The sequence below is a fragment of the Dermacentor silvarum genome, chromosome 2 (genome assembly GCF_013339745.2).
Source record: "Dermacentor silvarum isolate Dsil-2018 chromosome 2, BIME_Dsil_1.4, whole genome shotgun sequence".
NCBI classification, from domain to species: domain Eukaryota; kingdom Metazoa; phylum Arthropoda; class Arachnida; order Ixodida; family Ixodidae; genus Dermacentor; species Dermacentor silvarum.
The window spans coordinates 15,739,408-15,760,239 of NC_051155.1; the positions used below are offsets into that span (position 1 = coordinate 15,739,408).

The following is a 20,832-nucleotide window of genomic DNA, read 5'->3' on the forward strand; positions in this document are numbered from 1 at the left end:
TGCTCGAATCTCAGAAGCGCACTCGGAACTTTCTCTTAGTGTGATAAAGTAAAATAGTCCTTGAAAAGAAGTAGTGTGCTTGCATATTTCTTCATCTGTTTACCATTTCAAGCACGAATTGGCACCATTGTCAATCTGTACGTACATTTATTTTTTGTTTTTGTGAATGCTGCATCCAATTAGTTTTCATTACTCAGAGGCAGTGCTGATAACCTAATCTTAGACAAGGTCGCTAGGCCATGGCCCAAGACACATCATTGTTAGTGAAAAGTCTCTATGTAATGGTGCTAACTTACTCTGAATTTTGTCTCTTGTGTTTAATTGTTCCTAGATGTCTTCCTTATTATTATTTAAACTATAGCTTTAACCCTTTGAGAGTCAAAGGCGTAAATATACGACACTGCAAACAAGTCGCAAGTGGTTGATGCAGTATATTTATGACACCATGGTGTGTACGTTTGAAAAATGCACCAATTCTTCAACTCTCTATTGCACAGCAAGTGCTGCTACCCTGTGTGGACACAAGAAATTTTTTTTTCCGCTCTGTCGGCTCCTGGTTTTCATTTCGCAGTTTCTTTACGCCGGTGCGTCAATCACCGCTCACGCAGTCACGCATGCGCAGGCGCGTGGCAGTTAGTTTTGTTCTGTCTCATGGGCTGATTCCATTTGTCACGCTTGAAAAAACTACTGTCTATCTGGTTTCGAATCTCTCAAAGCATCACTGCTAGATGCTCGCTTGTTTATTGCTGACGTGGGTGATTACGTCTGTTCACAGGCGGGCTCTGGTATATACAAACAGTGCTGCCATATACAAACAATGCTGCCATGCTCGCGTTTCTTGGGGCTTGTGAATAACTGATTGTCCCTTGTTGATGGTGGGACAAAGAATTACTACAAGCTTCTGACTAGTTTGGTTTTTCTGATGGGTGCGCAACCATCGAGTTTTTTGCGTGCACTCACATACACCGTTCGATTATGCTATTGACTTGCGCGCCAGTTGCTCTTCTGCAAGCGAGTTGAGTAACGATTCTTTCAATGCAGACTACTGCCCAAGTGCCGAATCAGAATATATCTTTTCCAGTGTATCTACTTTTTACTCTCAAGTATTTATGCAAGCTCATCTGTATTCATGAATAATCAAAGCATGTTTACCCGCAAAAAATATTTTTTGTCAGTTTATAGTCACTAAAAAGATCGATGTGAATTTTTTTGATATAACGTCACCCTGAAATTTTATATCTGCAGTAAACAAAACTGACGTTGGGTGTTGCATTTGGTGAAAACCATTGGCGGTTGAAGGATTAAATTATTTTATGGGGTGGCGAGTCAGTGGTCAAATTATGGTATGAAAAAACAATCTCAAATTTCCAAAACTTATAAGATGTCAATATTATGCTTTGCCTACAAAAGTACCTTTTACCTACGCACATGGCTCACTAAAAAACTTTTTAGAAGCAGCAGCAAAACAAATTGAGGCCAATATACAGTTAAACCTTGATGTAATGAACTTGATATAACGAAATTCTCAATATAATGAAGTATTTTTATAATCTATTGTCCGTAGAACACCATGTACTACTATATTGAAGCTCAATATAAAGAAGTGTTTTTGTATGCTTTTTCAATATAATGAAATTTCACTGCTGCCGTGAAGGAATGCAGTCTATAAATGGAAACTGATGCAGATGGTCAAATGGTTAAATTACATGCAGTTACTTGCGAACGTCCCTGTAAAATCACATGCCGCGTGATGGAGAGCGATCGCCAAAGTGGAGCAGTGCCTTAGCTGGTAATGGCCTCCGAAATGTTGCGGCACGTGCCGCCTGATTTCATAGACCTAACTAGAAAGTGCAGTGTCAGCGCAGCGTATCGATTTTTTGTGTCGACACATTTTACACTGCGTATAGTTCTGTATTCCAAGCATGTGTTGCATCAGTACCTGATTTGGTGCTTTTGTGGTGGCCAGTTGCCTCACGTGGCAGTAGCAGTGATGAACGTGAGTAGCGGTACGAAATGGAAGACCATCTCACCACTGTCGTGTACCATGTAAAGTGCAAGTGCAACGAGTTCCCTCTGTGGGTGTGAGGGTGAGCCGAGAGAAATGGTCGCTTGATGCGCATAAGGAGGAGGAGGGGGCAGGCAAGTCTCCTCCTCTACCCTGGCCCATGCAGCGCATGGTGCATACGCAGCCCGCACGCCTATCTTGGAGGTAACCTGAGGCGACTACAAAGGCTGAGTAAACTGAGATAGCTGGTAGGTTCATGTGTGCCATCTTCCTGTGCTGTGTTTAGTGCTGGAGGTTGCGTAATCTTGAGTTTTGGAGACCTGTTGAAACGAGAAACAGACGAAGCGTCTGCTCCTCTCTGCCTGTGCTCTTCATGCCAGCGTTGGGAAAGTGAGTGTTTGTGGTCATCGAGTGAGATCTGTTCGTGATTGTCTCTGTGTGTGGTGACACCAGGCTTGTTAACTTAATTAGTAAGTGAATGTTTACTGCAATTTACACAACTGATAAAATTACGAACCTTCATGTAGTTGTCTAAAACTTTGCTTTGCAATGGTCTTAGAACCAATCCTAAAAACAATGCATAAAGGCTACAGAAATTTTGGACACCGTACCGGATTTCGTGCAATTTATTGGACAAGACATGTGTGCACAGTGTTGTGAATTTCCAACAAATAAGGAAGTTGTAAACAACAGATTTTCACCTGTGACCTTGCCTTCATGCAATTTCAGGCTGTTTTTTTCTGGTGTCCGGTGGGTTTCCATGCTGCATTCGTCGGACTGTTTGGACAGTGATCCGCTGATAGCGTCTTCTCACTGCTGGTGATAGTATTGCCTGAAGCAGCGAAGTGAACACGAAAGCTCTGCAGGCTTCACTTCAAACTGCCAATGAGAAGATATTGTCGACACGTCATGAAATATTACAGCCCCTTCTATGTAACAAAAATTCATTGGCCACTGTACTCAGCCAAAGTTAATTCAGGAATTTTATCAGGGCAATATACTGACTACAGTGGAACCTTGTTGATACGATTCTGCATAGTATGTTTTTCGGGATGACACGTTTTTTTGTTTTTTTTTTTCGTTTCCCGGCCAATATAGGAGCAGTGTATTTTCATGCGGTTGATACGATTGCAGTTTCACCTGAAGTTGGATGATAGGACTGCAAACTCGTACTTCTGAAACTCGTAGCTTTATATTCAAGTGTACTAGATTAAATTACATTCCAATGACCCACGAACAACGTGTTAAGGACCGGCAACACTAATGGAAAAACGCGCACTGCGTGCCGGCGGCGGCGAAACGCGTGCCACTAAAGCTACCGCGAAGCAGGTGTTTCATGCCGTGGGAGGGATCGGTCCTGGACCGAGCTAAATTGCCGCTCGCCCCGGCAGCTGACGAGCCGCGAGTGAAGTAGACCAATGAGAGCTGCCCCCTTCGCTGATCATGCGCGAGCACGGCCGGTCTGGAGGCGCGCACTCGCTCTTTAAAGAAGGAAGGGAGTGCATGCGGCGCGCCCCTCCAGACTGGCCATGGCGCGGGAAACTGGTGTCATGCGGACCCGCCCGACAGCTATTTTCGCACTCGTAGTATCGTCTGCTGGTGTCAACTTTTGCTCTTTTTTTTTTTTTTTTTCGGTTTTTCACGCGAGATTTTCGTGCGGTCACATGGCTGAAATAAACCGCCTGCCCTTGTCCGCCAGTCGTATCCCTCCTTGTGTCACGCTCTCTATGATGTTCCTTTGTTTTGGAATTCTTGGCCTCGTGGTGCCGCGACCTGCGTAGCTATGTCAAGGAACTTAAATACTGTCAAAATAACTTGTTTACGGACTTTGAAAAAAGAAAGTTCAGCGAAAACTCACGAGCTGTTATAAAGTTGCTCAATAAGTGTTGGGCTGCGGCTCGTGCGATATTGTGATGCTGCTCCGCATAACACGCGTTTTATGCGGAGCAGTATTACTCGACTCCACAGGAAGCTGCGCTAGCGAGTTTGTCACCAAGTAAGCCTGTTTTCCTACGTTTTGGGGCCTGCTTTGGATGATACCAATTTTGGATGATACATTTTATTTTCTGGTTCCCGCGAAGGTCGTATCAACGGGGTTCCACTGTATTTATATTATGACCACATTCGTCGGGGCTTCTTTTGGCCTGGTCTTTACCATGACGTCTGCCATTATATCGCTGGGTGTGACCTTTGTCAACAATGAAAAACGCCGACCACACTCCCTACTGGTGGCCTTCAACCACTTGATGTGCCATCAGAAGCATTCTTTCGTGTAGGCATTCATCTTTTAGGCCCTTATCCTACATCTGTTTCGGGAAACAAGTGGATTGCTGTAGCAACAGACTACGCCACCCGATACGCAATCACACGGGCTCTTCCGACAAGCTGTGCAACCAATGTCGCCGATTTTCTACTAGAAAATGTCAACCTTCACCACGGTGCCCCTTGACAGCTCCTTACCGACCGACGCCGCTACTTTCTTTCTAAAGTTGTTAATGATATTCTACACTCGTGCACGACTAAACACAAACTTGCTACTGCTTACCAACCATAAATGAATGGTCTAACCGAGCGTCTCAACCGAACCTGCACTGACATTCTGTCCATGTATGTCTCCGATGACCATGGCGACTGGGACGTTGCATTACCGTTCGTAACCTTTGCCCATAATTCTTCTCGCCATGATACCGCAGGTTTCTCTGCCTTCTTCCTCTTGTTTGGCTGTGATCCTATGCTACCTTTCGATACCGTTCTGCCTGGTAGTCTGAATTTCACATCGAAGTATGCCCGTAAAGCCATACCCTGCCGGGATATGGGGGGGATTATGCCCACGGCTCCCTGCCTCAACACACCGAGCCCCGCGGTTGGCCCATGCCTGAGCATCAACCGCGGTCCGGTACAAGCTCAAGGAAACAATAGACGACAACCACGTGTACACTCAGACAGCATTTATTACGACTGCAACTAACACTTCGAGCAGGCTAGCTTGCTATAGTTGACAGAAGAGAATAATACACTAGGTAAAGAAGGGCTTCCGACTTACCAACTGGGGAATACGGGGGGGGCTGCGGCGTTTGCCGCGGCAAGAACGTGGTTGACTAACCACGTGCGAGAATACGTGAGCGGCGGCGGAGACTTCCGCCATCGCCGCTTGCTGAGGACCAAAGAGACTCGGGCGATGTCAGCGGGATCTCACGTGACCCACCTGGTGGCGCTGATAGCATTTGCGATTCCCGTGCGCCACCCGCGGAAGGAAAGTTTCCCCTCTCCCAACTCTCCCTGGCGCGCATGCGTCTGACGTGATGTTCGCGGCGCGTGCGGCGGTCATGGGACCCGAGGATTCCCACAACCCAAGGCACAAGAGGCGTGCCATCTTGCCCGACGTTGACTTGTGCATTTGCAGGAAAATCAGCGGTGCTTATATGACAGCCGCCATTGTGATGCCCACTACACACCAGGCGCCCTGGTTCTCCTTTGGTCAACATTGCCATGCTTTAGCCTCTTGGAGAAGTTCATGCTACTCTGGCCCTTACTGCATCTTGCATCAAGTAACCGATGTCACATATGAAATCATCCCTCTTGACCCCATCGTGGCTCAGCCTCCTTAAGACGTAGTGCACATCGCACGTCTGAAGCCGTATCTGTTTATTGCCTCTTAACCAGCACCAGGTCGGGGCTTCAGCCTCCGGGGGTCATTTGACAGGCTGACGAAGAAGTTCGCGAGCTAACTACCATCTTGTCAGCCACTACAGTCTTTGTAAATATTTTGGAAATATATTTCGTAACAATATTGCCAAAACGTCACCAAGACTCCATAAAGGCAAAGTGGTCGTTAAGGTTTAAAGCCTGCTAAACTGATTAACTTTTTGACCATGTTACCACCACTGCTCTGAGGGACCACCTTCCATTACACTTTTATCGCTCCTGGGCCGGTATTTTGTAGCGATGACTTTAATGTCATAATGCCTTTTCGCGCTTTGTCAGTGGTCAGAGCGACGGTCCGCTCGCGTTATCAACGTTCATATCGTGAGCCGACCGTCGCTCTGACCACTTACAAAGCGCAATAAGCGCGAAAAGGCATTATGACATTAAAGGCATTGCTACAAAATAGCGGCCCTGTTCAGTGCAGGGTCACAGCTCGCCTTCCTTTTTTTGTGAGTCAAGCCAGACTGAGAAAAGATCCTCATTTCAGTGAATTTCCCCAAAAAAAGGAACTCATCTTAAGTGGCCAATCATCATGGTCAATTTCACTTGGGGAAACGGGTGATCCAAGACTGGGACTCCTTTCACCAGCTTGCCGTCGTCTGCACACCTCCACCACTGGCTGTGCTCCTTTTGCTTTTGGTGGGGACAAGGAGGAACATAGTAATTTAACTACCACCGGCTGATGATGAATTTGGGAAAATTGTATGAGAGGAAACAGCCGACCATAGTACCTCGGACACCGGTTGCAGCAAATATCCCTACGGAACGTATGCTGTAGATGCTTGGTTAACATATGTGGTATGTTTTTTCGGTAAGGCTCATATAAATATGACAATATTTTCTGAGTAGTTAAAAGTTGGACACCGACAATAAAAATTTGAAATAAACCGTCGCAGTTTTGCCCGAAAGGCGAAGCATCGATTGCGATAGCAAATTAGTGAATGGTTATACAAACTAAGGATAGTAGTTTTATCGGCTGTATAAACTTGTAAACATAGGCACACTTAATGAAATTAACAAGCATGGTGTCGCGCTTGCACAAGCAAATGTGAAAGCATCTGACTCGATTACCGCGGGAACTCGCTGTCAAAGCGCTGGAGTGAGTCAGTGCAGCAGCAGCAGCGAGCGAATTGAGCTTCGTGCCGGTGCTCGTATCAATGTGATCTTAGCCACGACAACACAGGGAGGGTGGACTCGGCCCTTGCCGTAGATGTCTTTCAAGATACAGCCACGCGGCGGGCGCTGACGGTGCAGAGCCCGCCCCGCCGGAGCCTCCCGGCCCGGCGGGAGCACGTGGCCGCAGTAAAGCTCGGCCCCTCCACCTCTCTGCCCTCCCTTAGGAGCGTTGTGCGTGACTAGAATACTGCGTGCTTCCCGCCCTTGTGTGCGCGAGCCACGATTGCCGGCTTACCGTCGCATGCTTTCACTCGCACATACAGCGTATGGCGCGCGGCGACGATTTTATCGCTCGTGGACTTTATATGGAACCTCACGGTGACGGCGACAACGATGGCGACAATGACGGCAGAAATTTGCCTAAAGTGTCTATATACAGTATAGACCACTTATAACGTAACTGCTTATAGTGCAGGACCGGATATAGTGCGGTCTTTTCAGACTCCCGTTAATTTTCCCATAGCACTACATGTATACACGTATCGCTTATAGTGCAGTTGCGGAAAACGAAATACCGGTTACAGTGCGGCTGCCTGGGAGTACGGAAGTCAGCGGAGGCGGCGAACGCTCCCCTCAAACGGGCGCCCTAAGGAGTGCTCGAGGAAGAAAGAGAGACGAAGTGGAGGAGAAGGGCACGTGGTGCGAACGAACAGCCAGTGAGGCTGAAGCCAGAATCTTGAGTGCAAGTCGTGAAATACCACGGCGCGCATAGCGAGCCAGCGCCACGAAACTGCCAAGGCCGGACAATGCTCGCTTCACGATAACATCGGTAAATGAAACTTCAGGAAGTGGTCGGCGCCGGCACGGCACGAGGAAGGGTGCACGCAGAGACCGTGGAATGTGAAGGAGGAGGGCGGCAGGGAAGCGGATTTCGCCTCGGCAACTGCGCCGCTTCGGTGGCTCCCCTCGCCCTCCCTCGTACCTCCCTCACTTTCGACTGTCACCGTGCGCGCCCGCCGCCGTGCAGGCGCCGCCGCTACAGGCACCGCCGCTACAGCCGGCCCGGCGCCCGCTCACCGAAGTTTCGTTTTCTGCCGTTATCGGGAAGCGGGCGTTACCCGGCCTGGGACAGCGCCGCTGCTTCCCTTTGCGTCATAACCACAGCGTGCAAGGTCAACACGTGACTAGAAAGTAGAGGAAGCATAAAGGAGAAAGAAGGGTTCACTGCCATTTTCTATGCGTGGCTACGGCAGCGTGGCTGAGACGTCGGCACGTACACGCATGTTCCGGCACAATGCAGAATTGGTGACCGTGCCATTTGAGAGTGGGTGAAATTTCCGGCGCATTTTTTTCGTTCTTTTTTATTTTTTTGTTTTGTTCGCGCGCGACATTGAGGGGTCTCTTCTAAGCTTTTACTCTATGGCGGTGCCGGCGCAATGCCGGTCGGAGGTGCCACCGTGTGATTTGGTTCGAATTAATGAGATTCGACTGTAAATTGAATGCAAACGTTCTAGCCGCATTTCTCGACTGTCGCATACGCGTGGCGGCTCGGTGCACGTTTTGCATATGTGCGGGCCTTGAAAATTGTTGCTTTGGTTATAGTGCGGTACCGCTTATAGTGCGGATATTCGCGACTCCGGCGACTTACGTTATAAGCGGTCTACACTGTAATTGCTGTCGCACTAAAAGGCATTTTGGCTCCGGCTTGGGAGCCAAAACATCTTTTTATTTCTCATTTTTATGGTCGGTGTCCAACTTTCAACTACTTACGATGTCTCCTCCCAACAATTCTGGATTTCCATCAAGCTCCTGATTTCATATAATGTTATTTTCTGGTTTGATGCAAATAGGAGTAATTACTGTCAAACCTTGTTATTATGAAAACAGTAAACTAATTGATGTAACGGAATGATCATAATTTCCTATAAGATTTGTATAGAAACCAGCGCGTTGTAGCAAACCAGTAATTTCAAATGAAGGGATAAAACAAACCATTATCACTTTGCGATAAAGTGTTACTAACTTGACCCCATGTGTTTTTATGGTTGCTACATCACCTACCTACACCCCTCGTTCAAAGGTTGTAAATGTTCAGCAGAGCCATCAGAGTTGGTTTCTTCACAGCCCCATTGATGGTGCAGCAGCTATTTGGATGTCTGCATTGTCTGACAGGCTGTAAGAAACATTTGTGTGTCCATGTGAGATTACTGTTCAAGCACGCCCCCTGTCTTACTGTCAGTCAGCATGGGGTGCACTGCATAACCGTACCCATGGCAACAGAGGCACCATTTTGTAAACTCTTCCTTTCTGTGCCAGTACAGCTTTGTACAGAGTAAACACACTCGTCCCACCTGGTGGTACGTTTCAATGCAGGGTCCATCGGAGGTGAAGCAGTCGTCACTGCTGGTGGTGGCGCACACCCTCTGCCGTCGCTACCGGGCAGGCCTGGGCCTCGAGGGAGCTGTCGAGGCTGTCACTCTGCTGGCCGACACGTTTTGTGAGTGGCATCTGCTTGGCCGGGCTGTGGCTGGCCTGCTTTCGGCTTGCCCCAGGAAAAGCACGACCCAGTCTCTGCGGTGCATCAGGGGTGCGATTTTGTACGCGTTCCAAAATAAAACGGAGGCGGTCTGTTCCACCGAGCCGCACACGATTTGTCAATGTGAGCCGTGACGAACGCCATGACGTCAATTGTGACGTGGGCCGTGACGTCTTGCTGCTGTCAATCATTCCGCGCCGTCTGCTAACGGACGAACGCAACGCAACGGTTGCCGAGTCCGTCCGTTTCGATAGAACGAATTAGAACGGCTACCAGACGGCTTCGATTGGATTAAAACATAAGCGCTTGGGACAGTTAGCCTCTTTCGTATCCGGTTCAATCCAAATCGGGAATCCCAACAGTTGGAGAAAATGGCGTTTGCTTTCTCTGCCGTGCCTTTTCGTGTCGCCTGTGCGGCTGCTGCAATCGCGCAGAGACGATGACCCGAGGTAGATGATGCATTTGAAGAGTTGACTGAAGAAGAGTTCCGGCAGCATTTTCGTCTGTCCAAACGAACAGTGCGTAGCTTGTGCGACGAGCTTGACCCTATCATTGGATGCCGGCGAGCCAGTGGCATTTCCACAGAAAGGAAGGTGTTGTGCGCACTGCGATTCTTTGGCACCGGAAGTTTCGAGCGTTGGTCGCGAGGAGCACATAGGCATGGCGCGTCGGCCAGCTGCTGCCACAGCCATCGCTGGTCGACAAGTGTGATGCCCGGCTCCAGCTCGCTGGATCTTAAAGCCAGCTGGGGATGCTGCTTCATAAAAGCAAGCACCGTCTCTCGCTGGCCCTTAATCAGTGCAGAAGCCGACACGTTTTCCGCCATGGCTTTCCGCACGCAACTGCTCGACTGAACCAACCGCTTCAAAAGTCGCGCCGTGTGAATTTCAATAGTGGTGAAGACATGCATAAAAGCATTGCTTGAAACGGGGTAGTGGCTAACGCCACCACTAAACGTTTCACAAAACTGCGACACCACCTAGCGCCATTTCAAGACATTAACCGTAATAATTTGTTTCAGTTGTTCCGCATTCCAAATTAAATCTTTGAAAAGCAACACCAACACATTTTGCTACTCAGTCATAATAGTAAAATATTTCTCAACATTAGAAACGCTTCTAAATATTTTGTACAGTCCCCAAGAAGACATCAAAAGCGTGACGCAGGCTTCCACTTCGCTCCTTGGCTGTTTGCTTCCTCTCGTTCTCGCGAATATTGCGGACCGCCTAGTTTGTGACGTAAAGAACGGACCGCCTTCGTTCCACTTTGGAATGCGTACAAGATCGCGCCCCAGTTCTTGCGGAGCGCGAGGTCGCAGGCTAGCCTATAGGGCTCGGATCACAGATGTCATTTCCAGAGACATTTGCAGCACATGCCTGGAAACGCCCCCAGTAGTTGGAGGAAATTACATGGGCACCATCCACTGCAGGAGCCCTTGTGGCTCATGGTTGGGCTTTGCGGTCAAATGTAGTATTTGAAAAGGATGCTCCCAGGATTGCAGCCACACCATTTTCAAGCTGTCACAATTCTCTGTGCCTAGCATTCCTTGGAGTTGATGGCAATGGGACTGCCACACTCTCATCTGTAGATGTCAGAATACAGGTGTACACGGCAGCCCTTGTCCTTTTCTTGTTTGGGCGAGCTCCGTTGCAGTTTACAATTTATTCGTGTCTTCTTTGAAAAATGATCAGATCCTGATGTCGCACTGCCTTTTGTTTTCTGCACTATTTGTAAATTCAATTTTTTTCTTTGTAGTTGTACAACCTGAGGATGACTTTTCACAGCATTTATGATTTTACGACCTTGCCTATTGAAACTGCGTCCAGATATTACAAAAATTTTCAACGCCACCGTACTGTTATGACGAACACTTCAATACCAGTCACTCTAAAACGAGGGTGCACATAAAATTCTGAAGCACGGAAGCGCGACCAAACTCCGCACAGCAGTGCACCCCCCACCGCTCCCCACTCCTGTCCAACCGCAACAAAAATTTGACCGCCGAGATGAGTGTGTGCCATGCACGGGTTTCAACTATGCTAGGGTGACTGTGCTGCCAAGGCATGTCTCCAGCATGATACAGGGTGAAGCAGTACAATGTACGGTGGCCATGGCCTCCGATCTCGACCGTGACAGTGGCACACTAGTGTAGAGTTTGCGGCACCTTGGTGGCACCGCATGCAATCTCGGAAGCTACGATGGCAGTGCTCTCTTTTTTGCGTAGTTCTCCGTGCGACACCGCTTGCACTATGCTATGTATGCTAACCAATGGCTGGTCAAGCGTTGCTATTGATATTCATGCAGCCGGATTTGGCGTGAATGCGGCATGGCGCACCACTGCCACGCAAAGTTACAAAGAGTCAGCGGTTACGGTTCGTCAACGCTTCGATCACATTGTTGCTGATAACAGTTTGTGATGGCATTCTACCTTTCGAACTTCGCACTTTTTCGGCCTAAGCGACATAAAATAAATGTAGCTTCGTAGCTCTCGGTGCGCATATGGCCTATGCTGCAGTCGTAACAGCAAAATCTTTGCAGAATGCTGGCATGCTCCAGTAAGTAGTTTCTGCTTCCAGCCAACTGAATGCTTCGTTCTCGTATTGTAGCGACTTCAGCAACACAGGTTTATAAAAATAAACTAACTTGTGCCTACAGCTAAAGAGGATCACTCTGTTGCCTGCGCAGCGAAAGTTGTCGAAAACGTTCTCTGTTGCTGGCCACTGTCCTCGAACGCCGTTCGCGCCCTCCCTTGATGAAGCCACACGCTGTCGTTTCCCATTGGTGGGGCAGCTTCTCGGTGGGGGCTCGTGTGCACCCAGGCTTGTAGAAAGCTGCACTCCGCATGTTCTGATGGACGCTTTTGGTATTAAAAGCGATCTGCGTGGTACGTGAATGCAGGCTACGTGGCAGTATGCAGAATCCACTCATGTCCTGCTGATAGTGAAATATGTCACAAGCTCTCGAAGAACAAATGGCGGCTAGATGCGGTCGTTGTGTCAAAATTGCAGGTGATCGGAACAGGCCGGGCACCGTTTCGAAGGGGCTACAATGCCACATTTCACTATTTAGATGACGTTTTCAATGTAAACTTGCAGTTAGGTGCTGAAAAGCCAGGAACAAACACGAAGATACTGAAAATCCTATTTCTAGACCAAAGTCGTGTTGAATCGTCGCTGCAGGTGCCAGCTACAGTGTCGTTAATTTTTGCATGTTTTGAAGGGCGAGTCCACGTATAAGGAATTACTGATACAACGAGCACTTCTTGCTGAACTATCGAATTCATTATAAACAGGTTTGACTGTATTCAATATTCGTTATAAATATACACACTACCATCAGCCAAAAAAAAAATGTCAGTCGGGTAGGTTCTTGTGAAAGAAACATAAGCATGATGCCTCCGACAAGCCAGCAAGAGTTATTCTGTACATTTTTTTATGTTACGTTACCAGCTTCTGTATTTGTGGCACAGGAACAATTAAAAAAATTACATGTGCTTTGAATCGTCGCTAATACACAACCATGTGATTGGCGGGATCACACGGGATTGTCATGTTGGCTTGCCAGCTGTGATCCAAACCGAGCCGAAGCACTGGCCAAACTACTCACCTGCGTCCAGAATGTGCCATTTCAAGTTACTCTTGCCGAGTACAGTCATACAGTTGCCAACCGATTTTTCAGACACAGACGGCTGCATGCCAACCCCGACTCTGACATGGTGCATAAAACAGCACAAAGGACGAAGACAAAAACACATACGACAGGATGGGTACTGATGCGTTTTTTCTTCCTCGTCATTAGTGCTGTTTTATGAACACTGTCGAGAAGAACCAACTTGCCCGAATCAAGGTGTAGTCATTCTTGTACTGTGGCACTCAGTATAGTTATTGTGTGTGATCTTGTGCTTGATTGCCGCTGAGGTCTGCGGTTGACGAAGAGCTTCATGGGACAACTTTTTGCCAAAAACTCGACTGGTCATTGACAAAATTTCACCACAGCTGTACTGCCACTAGGCCTATGTCGCTTTGTCGGGAGCCTGCAACCAAAGTTGTGTTTTGGTGCTGTGCCACCATGGTGACAATTTTGTTTATGGCCGCCATATTTGCAACATTGTGCGTGCAGATTATGTTTATATAATAAATTGGCACAATGTGTGATGTTCAAAATATCGGTGGACATTATACATTGCCTCTAGAGCAAGCAGGGAAGCCTGAATAAAGCACGCAGGTTCAAAGAAACATGCGTCTGAAAAGTTGGTCAGTGATTGTGTTTGACATTTTTGGTGACAGAATACGTATTTTGAGCCACGTGCAAACAAAACCGTGCTTCGCAATAATGATATCGTGTCGGATCTCACATTTTCAGTTTCGTTATAGCTAAATAATACTCCACTGAAATAAAGCGAAACAAAATTTTAGATCCACTTTGTTATATATGTGGTCAACAATATTGAGGTTTGACTGTATTAGATTATATCGTTTATTTCAGTCTTTATTGTTGACCATCATTTCTCATTGCATCTGCAAAGCACTGTTTCACTCATTTGTTTAAAAAGGTCCTTTTCCAATCCGAACTGGAAATTTTGGTTATGCACTGAAAGCAGTAAAGTGCCGTGTAGGGAGGGGCTTACTGCAAAATTTTACGAATTAGTCCGATATGAGAGGAGATAAGAGAAGTAATATTGGGTCACCGTAGGCCAATCACTGCTTGCTGTTATGTTTACTGGTGAAGCTTGGTTTCTCTCAGGCTTTGCTGTTCTCTTTTTCAGCAAGCACAAACCCAGAGACCTCAAAGTTCTATCCTGTCATTATCGTGTCAGTGCTGCAGGTTTAAGTTTCAACTGAGCAGCTACTGCCCCTCTTTATGTTGTTCTCATTCGTATCATGCAGTGCAAGCCCAGAGCACGAGCTCGTGGCCACTGGTGCTGCCCTCGTGTGTGGCCCTGGGACAGCTGGGTGCTGCACTAGCACTGCCCTTGCCCCCAGGTCAGGTGCAAAGTGGGCCGCCAGCCACACTCGGTGCACTGGTGCATGCCCTGACCTCCCTGCTGCACAATGCCAAGGCACCTGCCAAGGTGGGAGGCTGTGTGTCTGTGTTACATCCACAGTGTGGGCAGTCAGCATGAGATGCACCCTGTCGCATCCCCATGGGTGTGAATGCATTCATTCAGACGAGGCAGTGGGCTGGGAAATTGCACAGAGACAGTGTACCATGTTTACAAATGTTGGGTACTACATCAGAAATGCACTGTAATAAGGAGAATAAGCGGAAGGAATTGCCAAGGTTGCCTTAATTACCTAGAAAACAGCCCCATAACACATGGTTGTGTATTTGGGAATTGTAATTGATCGATGTAAACATACAAATAAAAGCATTAGGCTGAAGCTTTACACAGAGCTAGTGGTGTCCATGTACATTCTGATGTGGATCTTGAAAAGTGCCTTGCACAGTTAGAGAAAATTAATTAAATTAGGAATCACGATAAGATACAGGCTGCCAAGGGTTGGTGCATTCATGGAATTAGTGAAGAACATGACACCAGCAAGCAGCTACAGTGGAACCTCGTTTATACGATTCTGGTGATATGTTTTTTGGAATGATACGTTTTTGGGATGATACGTTTTTCGAGAGCACGTGTGAGACCTCCACATCTGGCACCCAACGTGGGATGTGGGGGTCTCACACGTGCTCTTGGGACAAAGGAACGACAGCACAGCAGCGTAAACAATCAAAAGGGCATTTATTGCACCTTTCATACACTAATACACGCTAGCCGAATTACTACCCATAGAACATTCACATGGGCGCGCGGCAAATCAAGGAAGTCCGACTCACCGCGACCGGATAGCGAGTGAATATGTTCACCCCATGCTGTGACACCATCGTCTAATCGTTCCCGTGTACGGTCACGCGAACGGTGGCGTGTTCGAACGATCCGAGTTTGTCCATACCGGTGCCCTGGTCCTAGCCTCGTGAGACGGTCTCGTAAAGCGTGGATCGGCGCAAGCGCAAAATGTCCGCATCGCTCACAGACCCCACTTCCAAGAGGAACAGCCTTCTCCCTTTTGAGCCCGCGTAACCCCCACCGTCAGGTGGCGTTAGCAGCGCAACCCTTGCGCCCTCTCTCGTAACATCCACGCCGCCGGCCGCCGGCGCTTAGCTATGCGGAGAAGCCGGATTACGGGAGATGGGAGCCATGCGGGGAAAACAACATCAGGGGACGCGTGAACGTCGCGCATCCCCACAGTATACATTAGATAAAGGTAGGACGCGATTGGCCAGGCACAGCGCTTCAATATTGCAGGGACAAATACCATCTGGACCAGGGCCTTGGTTTCATCTATACTTTTTTGCAATGATTCAATACCAGTCACACTGAGTTTGACAGGTGGCATTAATGGCTCATACCTCACACGTAATTTCTCGAAGCTTGGTTTGGGTAAAAATACAGAATGGAAAAAATCTTTAAAACAAGATGCCTTAGCAGTATCGTCGGATAAGACCTGATTATTGTGAACAATTTAATGTGCAGCACAACATTCGCATGACAATAACTTGGGGCAAGCGTTACCATGTCTTATACAGTATAGACCACTTATAACGTAACCGCTTATAGTGCAGGACCGGATATAGTGCGGTCTTTTCAGACTCCCGTTAATTTTCCCATAGCACTCCATGTATACACGTATCGCTTATAGTGCAGTTGCGGGAAAGGAAATACCGGTTACAGTGCGGCTGCCTGGGAGTACAGAAGTCAGCGGAGACGGCGAACGCTCCCCTCAAACGGGCGCCCCAAGGAGTGCTCGAGGAAGAGAGACGAAGTGGAGGAGAAGGGCACGTGGTGCGAACGAACAGCCAGTGAGGCTGAAACCAGAATCTTAAGTGCGTGTCGTGAAATATCACGGCGCGCTTAGCGAGCGAGGACCACGAAACTGCCAACGTCGGCCAACGCTCGCTTCACGATATTGGCAGTAAACAAAACTTCAGGGAGCGGGCAGCGCCGGCAAGGCACAGCGAAGGGCGCACGCGGAGACCGTGGAATGTGAGGGAGGAGGGTGGCAGGGGAAGCGGATTTCACCTCGGTAACTCCGCCGCTTCGGTGGCTCCCCTCGCCCTCTTTCGTAGCTCCCTCACTTTCGACTGTTACCGTGTGCGCCTGCCGCCGTGCAGGCGCCAGCTTCCCGAAGTTTCGTTGTCTGCCATTATCGGGAAGCGGGCGTTTGCCGGCGTGGGCAGTTTTGTTGGCCGGCCTGGGACAGCGCCGCTGCTTCCCTCTGCGCCGTAGCCACAGCGTGCAAGGTGAGCACGTGACTAGAAAGTAGAGGAAGCATAAAGGAGAAAGAAGGGTTCATTGCCGTTTTCTACGCGTGGCTGAGACGTCGGCACGTACACGCATGTTCCGGCGCAACGCAGAATCGGCGACCTTGCCATTACAGAGAGGGTGAAAGTTCCGCTACATTTTTCTTTCTTTCTTTCTTTTTTTTTTTGTTCGCGCGCGACATTGAGGGGTCCCCTATGCTTTTATTCTATGGCGGTGCCGGCGCAATGCCGGTCGGAGGCGCCGCTGCGTGAATTATTTCGAATTAACGAGATTCAACTGTAAATTGAATGCAAACGTTCTAGCCGCATTCCTCGACTGTCGCATACGCATGGCGGCTCGGTGCACATGTTTTGCATGCGTGCGGGCCTTGAAAATTGTTGCTTTGGTTATAGTGCGGTACCGCGTATAGTGCGGATATTCGCAACTCCGGCGACTTACGTTATAAGCGGTCTACACTGTACTTTTTAGCGCAGAAAAAGGGACGAGGCACAGATGGACGACGCAGACACAGCGTTTTCCTCGTCCCTTTTCGTGCGCAAAAAAGTATAAGACATGGAATACCAACTCGCCCAAACTTACGCTCTTTCAAGTGTTACCATATCTACTCGAATCTAGGCCTACCCCGATTCTAAGCCGACTCCCGAAAGTCCGAATGTAGGCCCAACAAAAAAGGGAGTACAGCGTTCACGAAATGAGAACAGCATTTATTGAGTATGAACATGCCGAGCTCATTCTATGTCATCATTGCTGCCAGCCTCGTCGCTATCTTCCTGATCGCTGTCAACTTCAAACAGTGCACTATATTCAGTTCCATCAATCAAAAATAAAAAATAAAAATTCAGTTCCTCAATCAAAAATATTCCTGCAACAGTCTCCTAACTCATTTTTTTTTTCTTTTTAAGTGCAGCAAACCTTATCAAGATCATTTCAGTGGATACTGAGCAAAGGAATTTCTTCAGTGCCATGCATTTAGATAGGATTAAGGTCGTCCCAGTTGTGTGCAAGAAAGAGAGACAGCTTCCAACTTTATTTCAACTTTTTTTCAGCATAGCAATGCACAGTGCAGATGTGGTGAGGGCACAGGCATGAAAGTCCAACGGTGGCTTGACAGGGTCTGTAACAGTGGCAGAGTGGATTGTCTTGTACAGAAACAAACAATCCATTTGCGATCAGTCACAAGAAGCTCTGTCGAGCACAAAAATAAAGTGAAGGCATTGAACAATTGCAGCACAAGCAGACACTCTAGTGGATCAAATTCTTATACAAAGCAAGATGAAAATAGTTTGTTGTGTGAACAAATACACCAAAAAGTGTGATGGCATTCATCATCCTTTGTTCTGAGGACATGGAAAAGTCTGAAAGCAACAAGCCGTGCCCAATTCCAGTGTCGGGAGGAAGCAGCTCGCACCTTGGGCCTGCTGTGTCTGGGACAGCCGGACTTTCCACATGTGCATGATGTGCTCAAAGGGCTGCTCGAGTCTGGCTTAGTTGAGGTGAGTAATGTCGGCACCCTTTGTTGGGTGTGGGAAATGATGGAAAAAACGTGCGCAGCAATGTTCTGCTTACATCCCTCTGTTCTTGTTACATTAACACCAGTGCAAGCTTCAGTTTCATTGAAAGGTTTGCTATTAACTGTTATATAGCATAGAAGATCTACTGCATTTTCTAGTGTATAATTTGCGTCTTTTGCCAGAGCTTTCTCTGGTGTGTCCTATACAATGGTGCAACTTATATATGCATAACACCATGCATGCTGGTGCAACAGGTATGTGTGTTTTTAAGCCAAGCTTTATAGGCTCGCAAGTGTCGGCGGTGCTGGTGGCTTCACGCTGAAGAGTGGGCTTATCCTGAAGATTGTGCAGAAAGGGTCGAAGCTCAATGGCATACCCCTGTCGTGTGGGCCAATCCTGATGGTAGTGCAGAAAGGGTCTGTCACCTTATTACTTGGTTGGGAGCCGGAGAGTTGCGTACATGCGCTACTCTCGATGGAGGAGACATGACTGGCAGCACAGCAAACAAGGATTTAATATGTGCAAGGACGGTATAGGCACAAAGGACACAAAACTAGAACCATAATTCATCAAAAATGTTCACTCGAACTTAAACACAAAGCTTAGGCTAAATACAACACTACAGGCAAAAATTCTATTTCGGTTTCGAAGCCTAACTCCGCCTTAAAGTCTCTAGGTCAGCCTTGCCCTGATTCTTCAAAGTCTGGCCTCCCTGGCCCCGGCCTAACTGCGTCGCAAAGCAGAAACGCGGGCTCTTACGGACAGTCGACTTGAAGTTCTTGTTGAATCCACGTCGTGCTCGTCTGAAGCGTTGAGGGTGCCGTAGGTGCCGACGCCTCGCGGTTCCGTCGACCTGGACGAGTACGTGGCTAGTGCCCCGGTAGCCGCCGCTGACGTGTCACTCACCGGGTCAGGCTTCGCGAAGCGTTCTTCGCCTTACGTCGATCGGCCTGGCGACCCGGTAGCACAGTGATTATCGGTTGAACGGGCTTGGCCGAGGAAGAGGGATTCTCGAGAAGAAGACCGGAAACACCGTGAGCAGCAGCAGCTGGTCCCAGGAGCTTCGCCCGGACGTCTCCGAGGACTACAGCTACGCCTGGGCCTTCGCAACGTTACGAGCTTCGTGGCCAGGTCCTTCGCTCTCCCGTCGTCAGAGCATGGCTGACGAAGCGACCTTCCAGCTCAAGAGCCACGTCGCTAATACTGCTTCGATGCTTCTCCATCGCGGATTACACCTCGGTTCGCATGCCTCGAGCGCTCGCGCCGTTCGGAACGCTCCGCGAACTTCTTCGTCCTCTTTTCTCGCCATGGGCGGCCTCTTACATGTGACAGGGTCGAAGCTCGATGGCCCATACCAGGGACTGGGAAGAAAGAAGGAATAGAAAAAAAAAAAGAAATCATGTGCGGCACACACCCGCATCGGATATGCTACATGCGTGATCATGGATCACGTGACACGTGGATCACTGACACGCGTGCGGCCAATCAGGTTCGTTTGGTGTGTCGCGAGGAAGGACGTGGAAGGAAAGCGAGTTGGCGTGCGCTCTTCCGGGCTTCCCTCGCCTCAGATCAATTTCGGTGAACAGATGGGAAGGCCATGCGTGGTGCATTCTACAAAGGAGCAAGCTGCGTTTGAAGGATGCCGGCGTGAACTCGCTTGGGAAAGGGCTCGTCATCGACGTGCCAATTGTAGCGTGAGGGCTTCCGTAGCCGAGGCTCGCCGTCAGCGAAGAGCCGACGATCCTGAGGCGAGGGCTCCTGAAGCCGAGGCCCGCCGTCAGCAACAATCAGAGAATCCTGAGGTGACGGCTTCCGAACGTTACCCTGACGAAGGTCAGATACGCACAGGACAAACTTCGTTTACCTCCATTTTCTTGACAGAGGAAGGGCTGGTGATTTCTTGTTTTGTTTAAGCTTAAGAAACCGTGTGCAGCAGCATTGTTAAGAAAATTCAACCTTGTATTAAGCTGGTACAGACGCTAGCTACTAGGGCTCACCATGTAAGCAACGTGGCAGCAGCAGTAGGGTAGCAGCAATGGAGGCCACCAATGTGAGCTTCCTGATATGCGTGCCTGTGTACTCAAGCATGTGTACTCAAAAGGAGGGATAGTTGGGAGAGTTGGTACGGTAACATATTCTTCGCGCTTATACCAAGAACATGTTTACTCAAATGGTCTTGTGGTGAGCCTTTGCCCATAAGCGCATTGACTGTTGCACTGTGTTGTATCTTGGTTAATAAACCCATGTTTGCTCGAGATCCGATTTCTGCACCTTCTCTGTGCCATGTCAGAAAGTTGACGAACCTTGCTGTTAGTGCCTTTGTTCTTTGTGGAGTGGAAGAGCGTTGTGCCCTTTCTTGACCGTTGCTCGTAGGGAGAGCCTTGTGCAGACTCCCCTCCACAACTTCTAAACAATAAACATTCATACTTTGTCAAGCAGGTCGGTACGTAGATTGAACACACACAGTGCTGCCAACTTCCGAAGCCAGTTTTCCCCGAACTTGAATAAAGAAATTCTCTGGATTTTTCTCAGATAATGTTGTTAAGTTTGGCAATATGGTTTCTGCAGAGATAACCTTTCTTTGTTATGCAAATAGACTGCAAATTTAGAGTTTAAATTCATTTTAAAGCTCGTTTTAAAA

The 20,832-nt window shown here is 48.3% G+C and overlaps 1 protein-coding gene and 1 long non-coding RNA gene across 3 annotated transcripts in view; one reads left to right on the forward strand and one right to left on the reverse strand.

The window, feature by feature from the left end:
- LOC119441336 (proteasome adapter and scaffold protein ECM29-like) overlaps positions 1-20,832 on the forward strand; it is a 345,050-nt gene that overhangs the window by 133,486 nt on the left and 190,732 nt on the right. For both annotated transcript variants that reach the window (XM_037705954.2, XM_049661154.1), the window contains exons 17-19: positions 9,200-9,323; positions 14,249-14,433; positions 18,066-18,173. In XM_037705954.2, the coding sequence (XP_037561882.1) occupies positions 9,200-9,323; positions 14,249-14,433; positions 18,066-18,173 (417 nt within the window). The remainder of the gene's footprint in view (positions 1-9,199; positions 9,324-14,248; positions 14,434-18,065; positions 18,174-20,832) is intronic.
- LOC125942915 (uncharacterized) overlaps positions 1-20,832 on the reverse strand; it is a 176,086-nt gene that overhangs the window by 106,231 nt on the left and 49,023 nt on the right. The window lies entirely within an intron of this gene.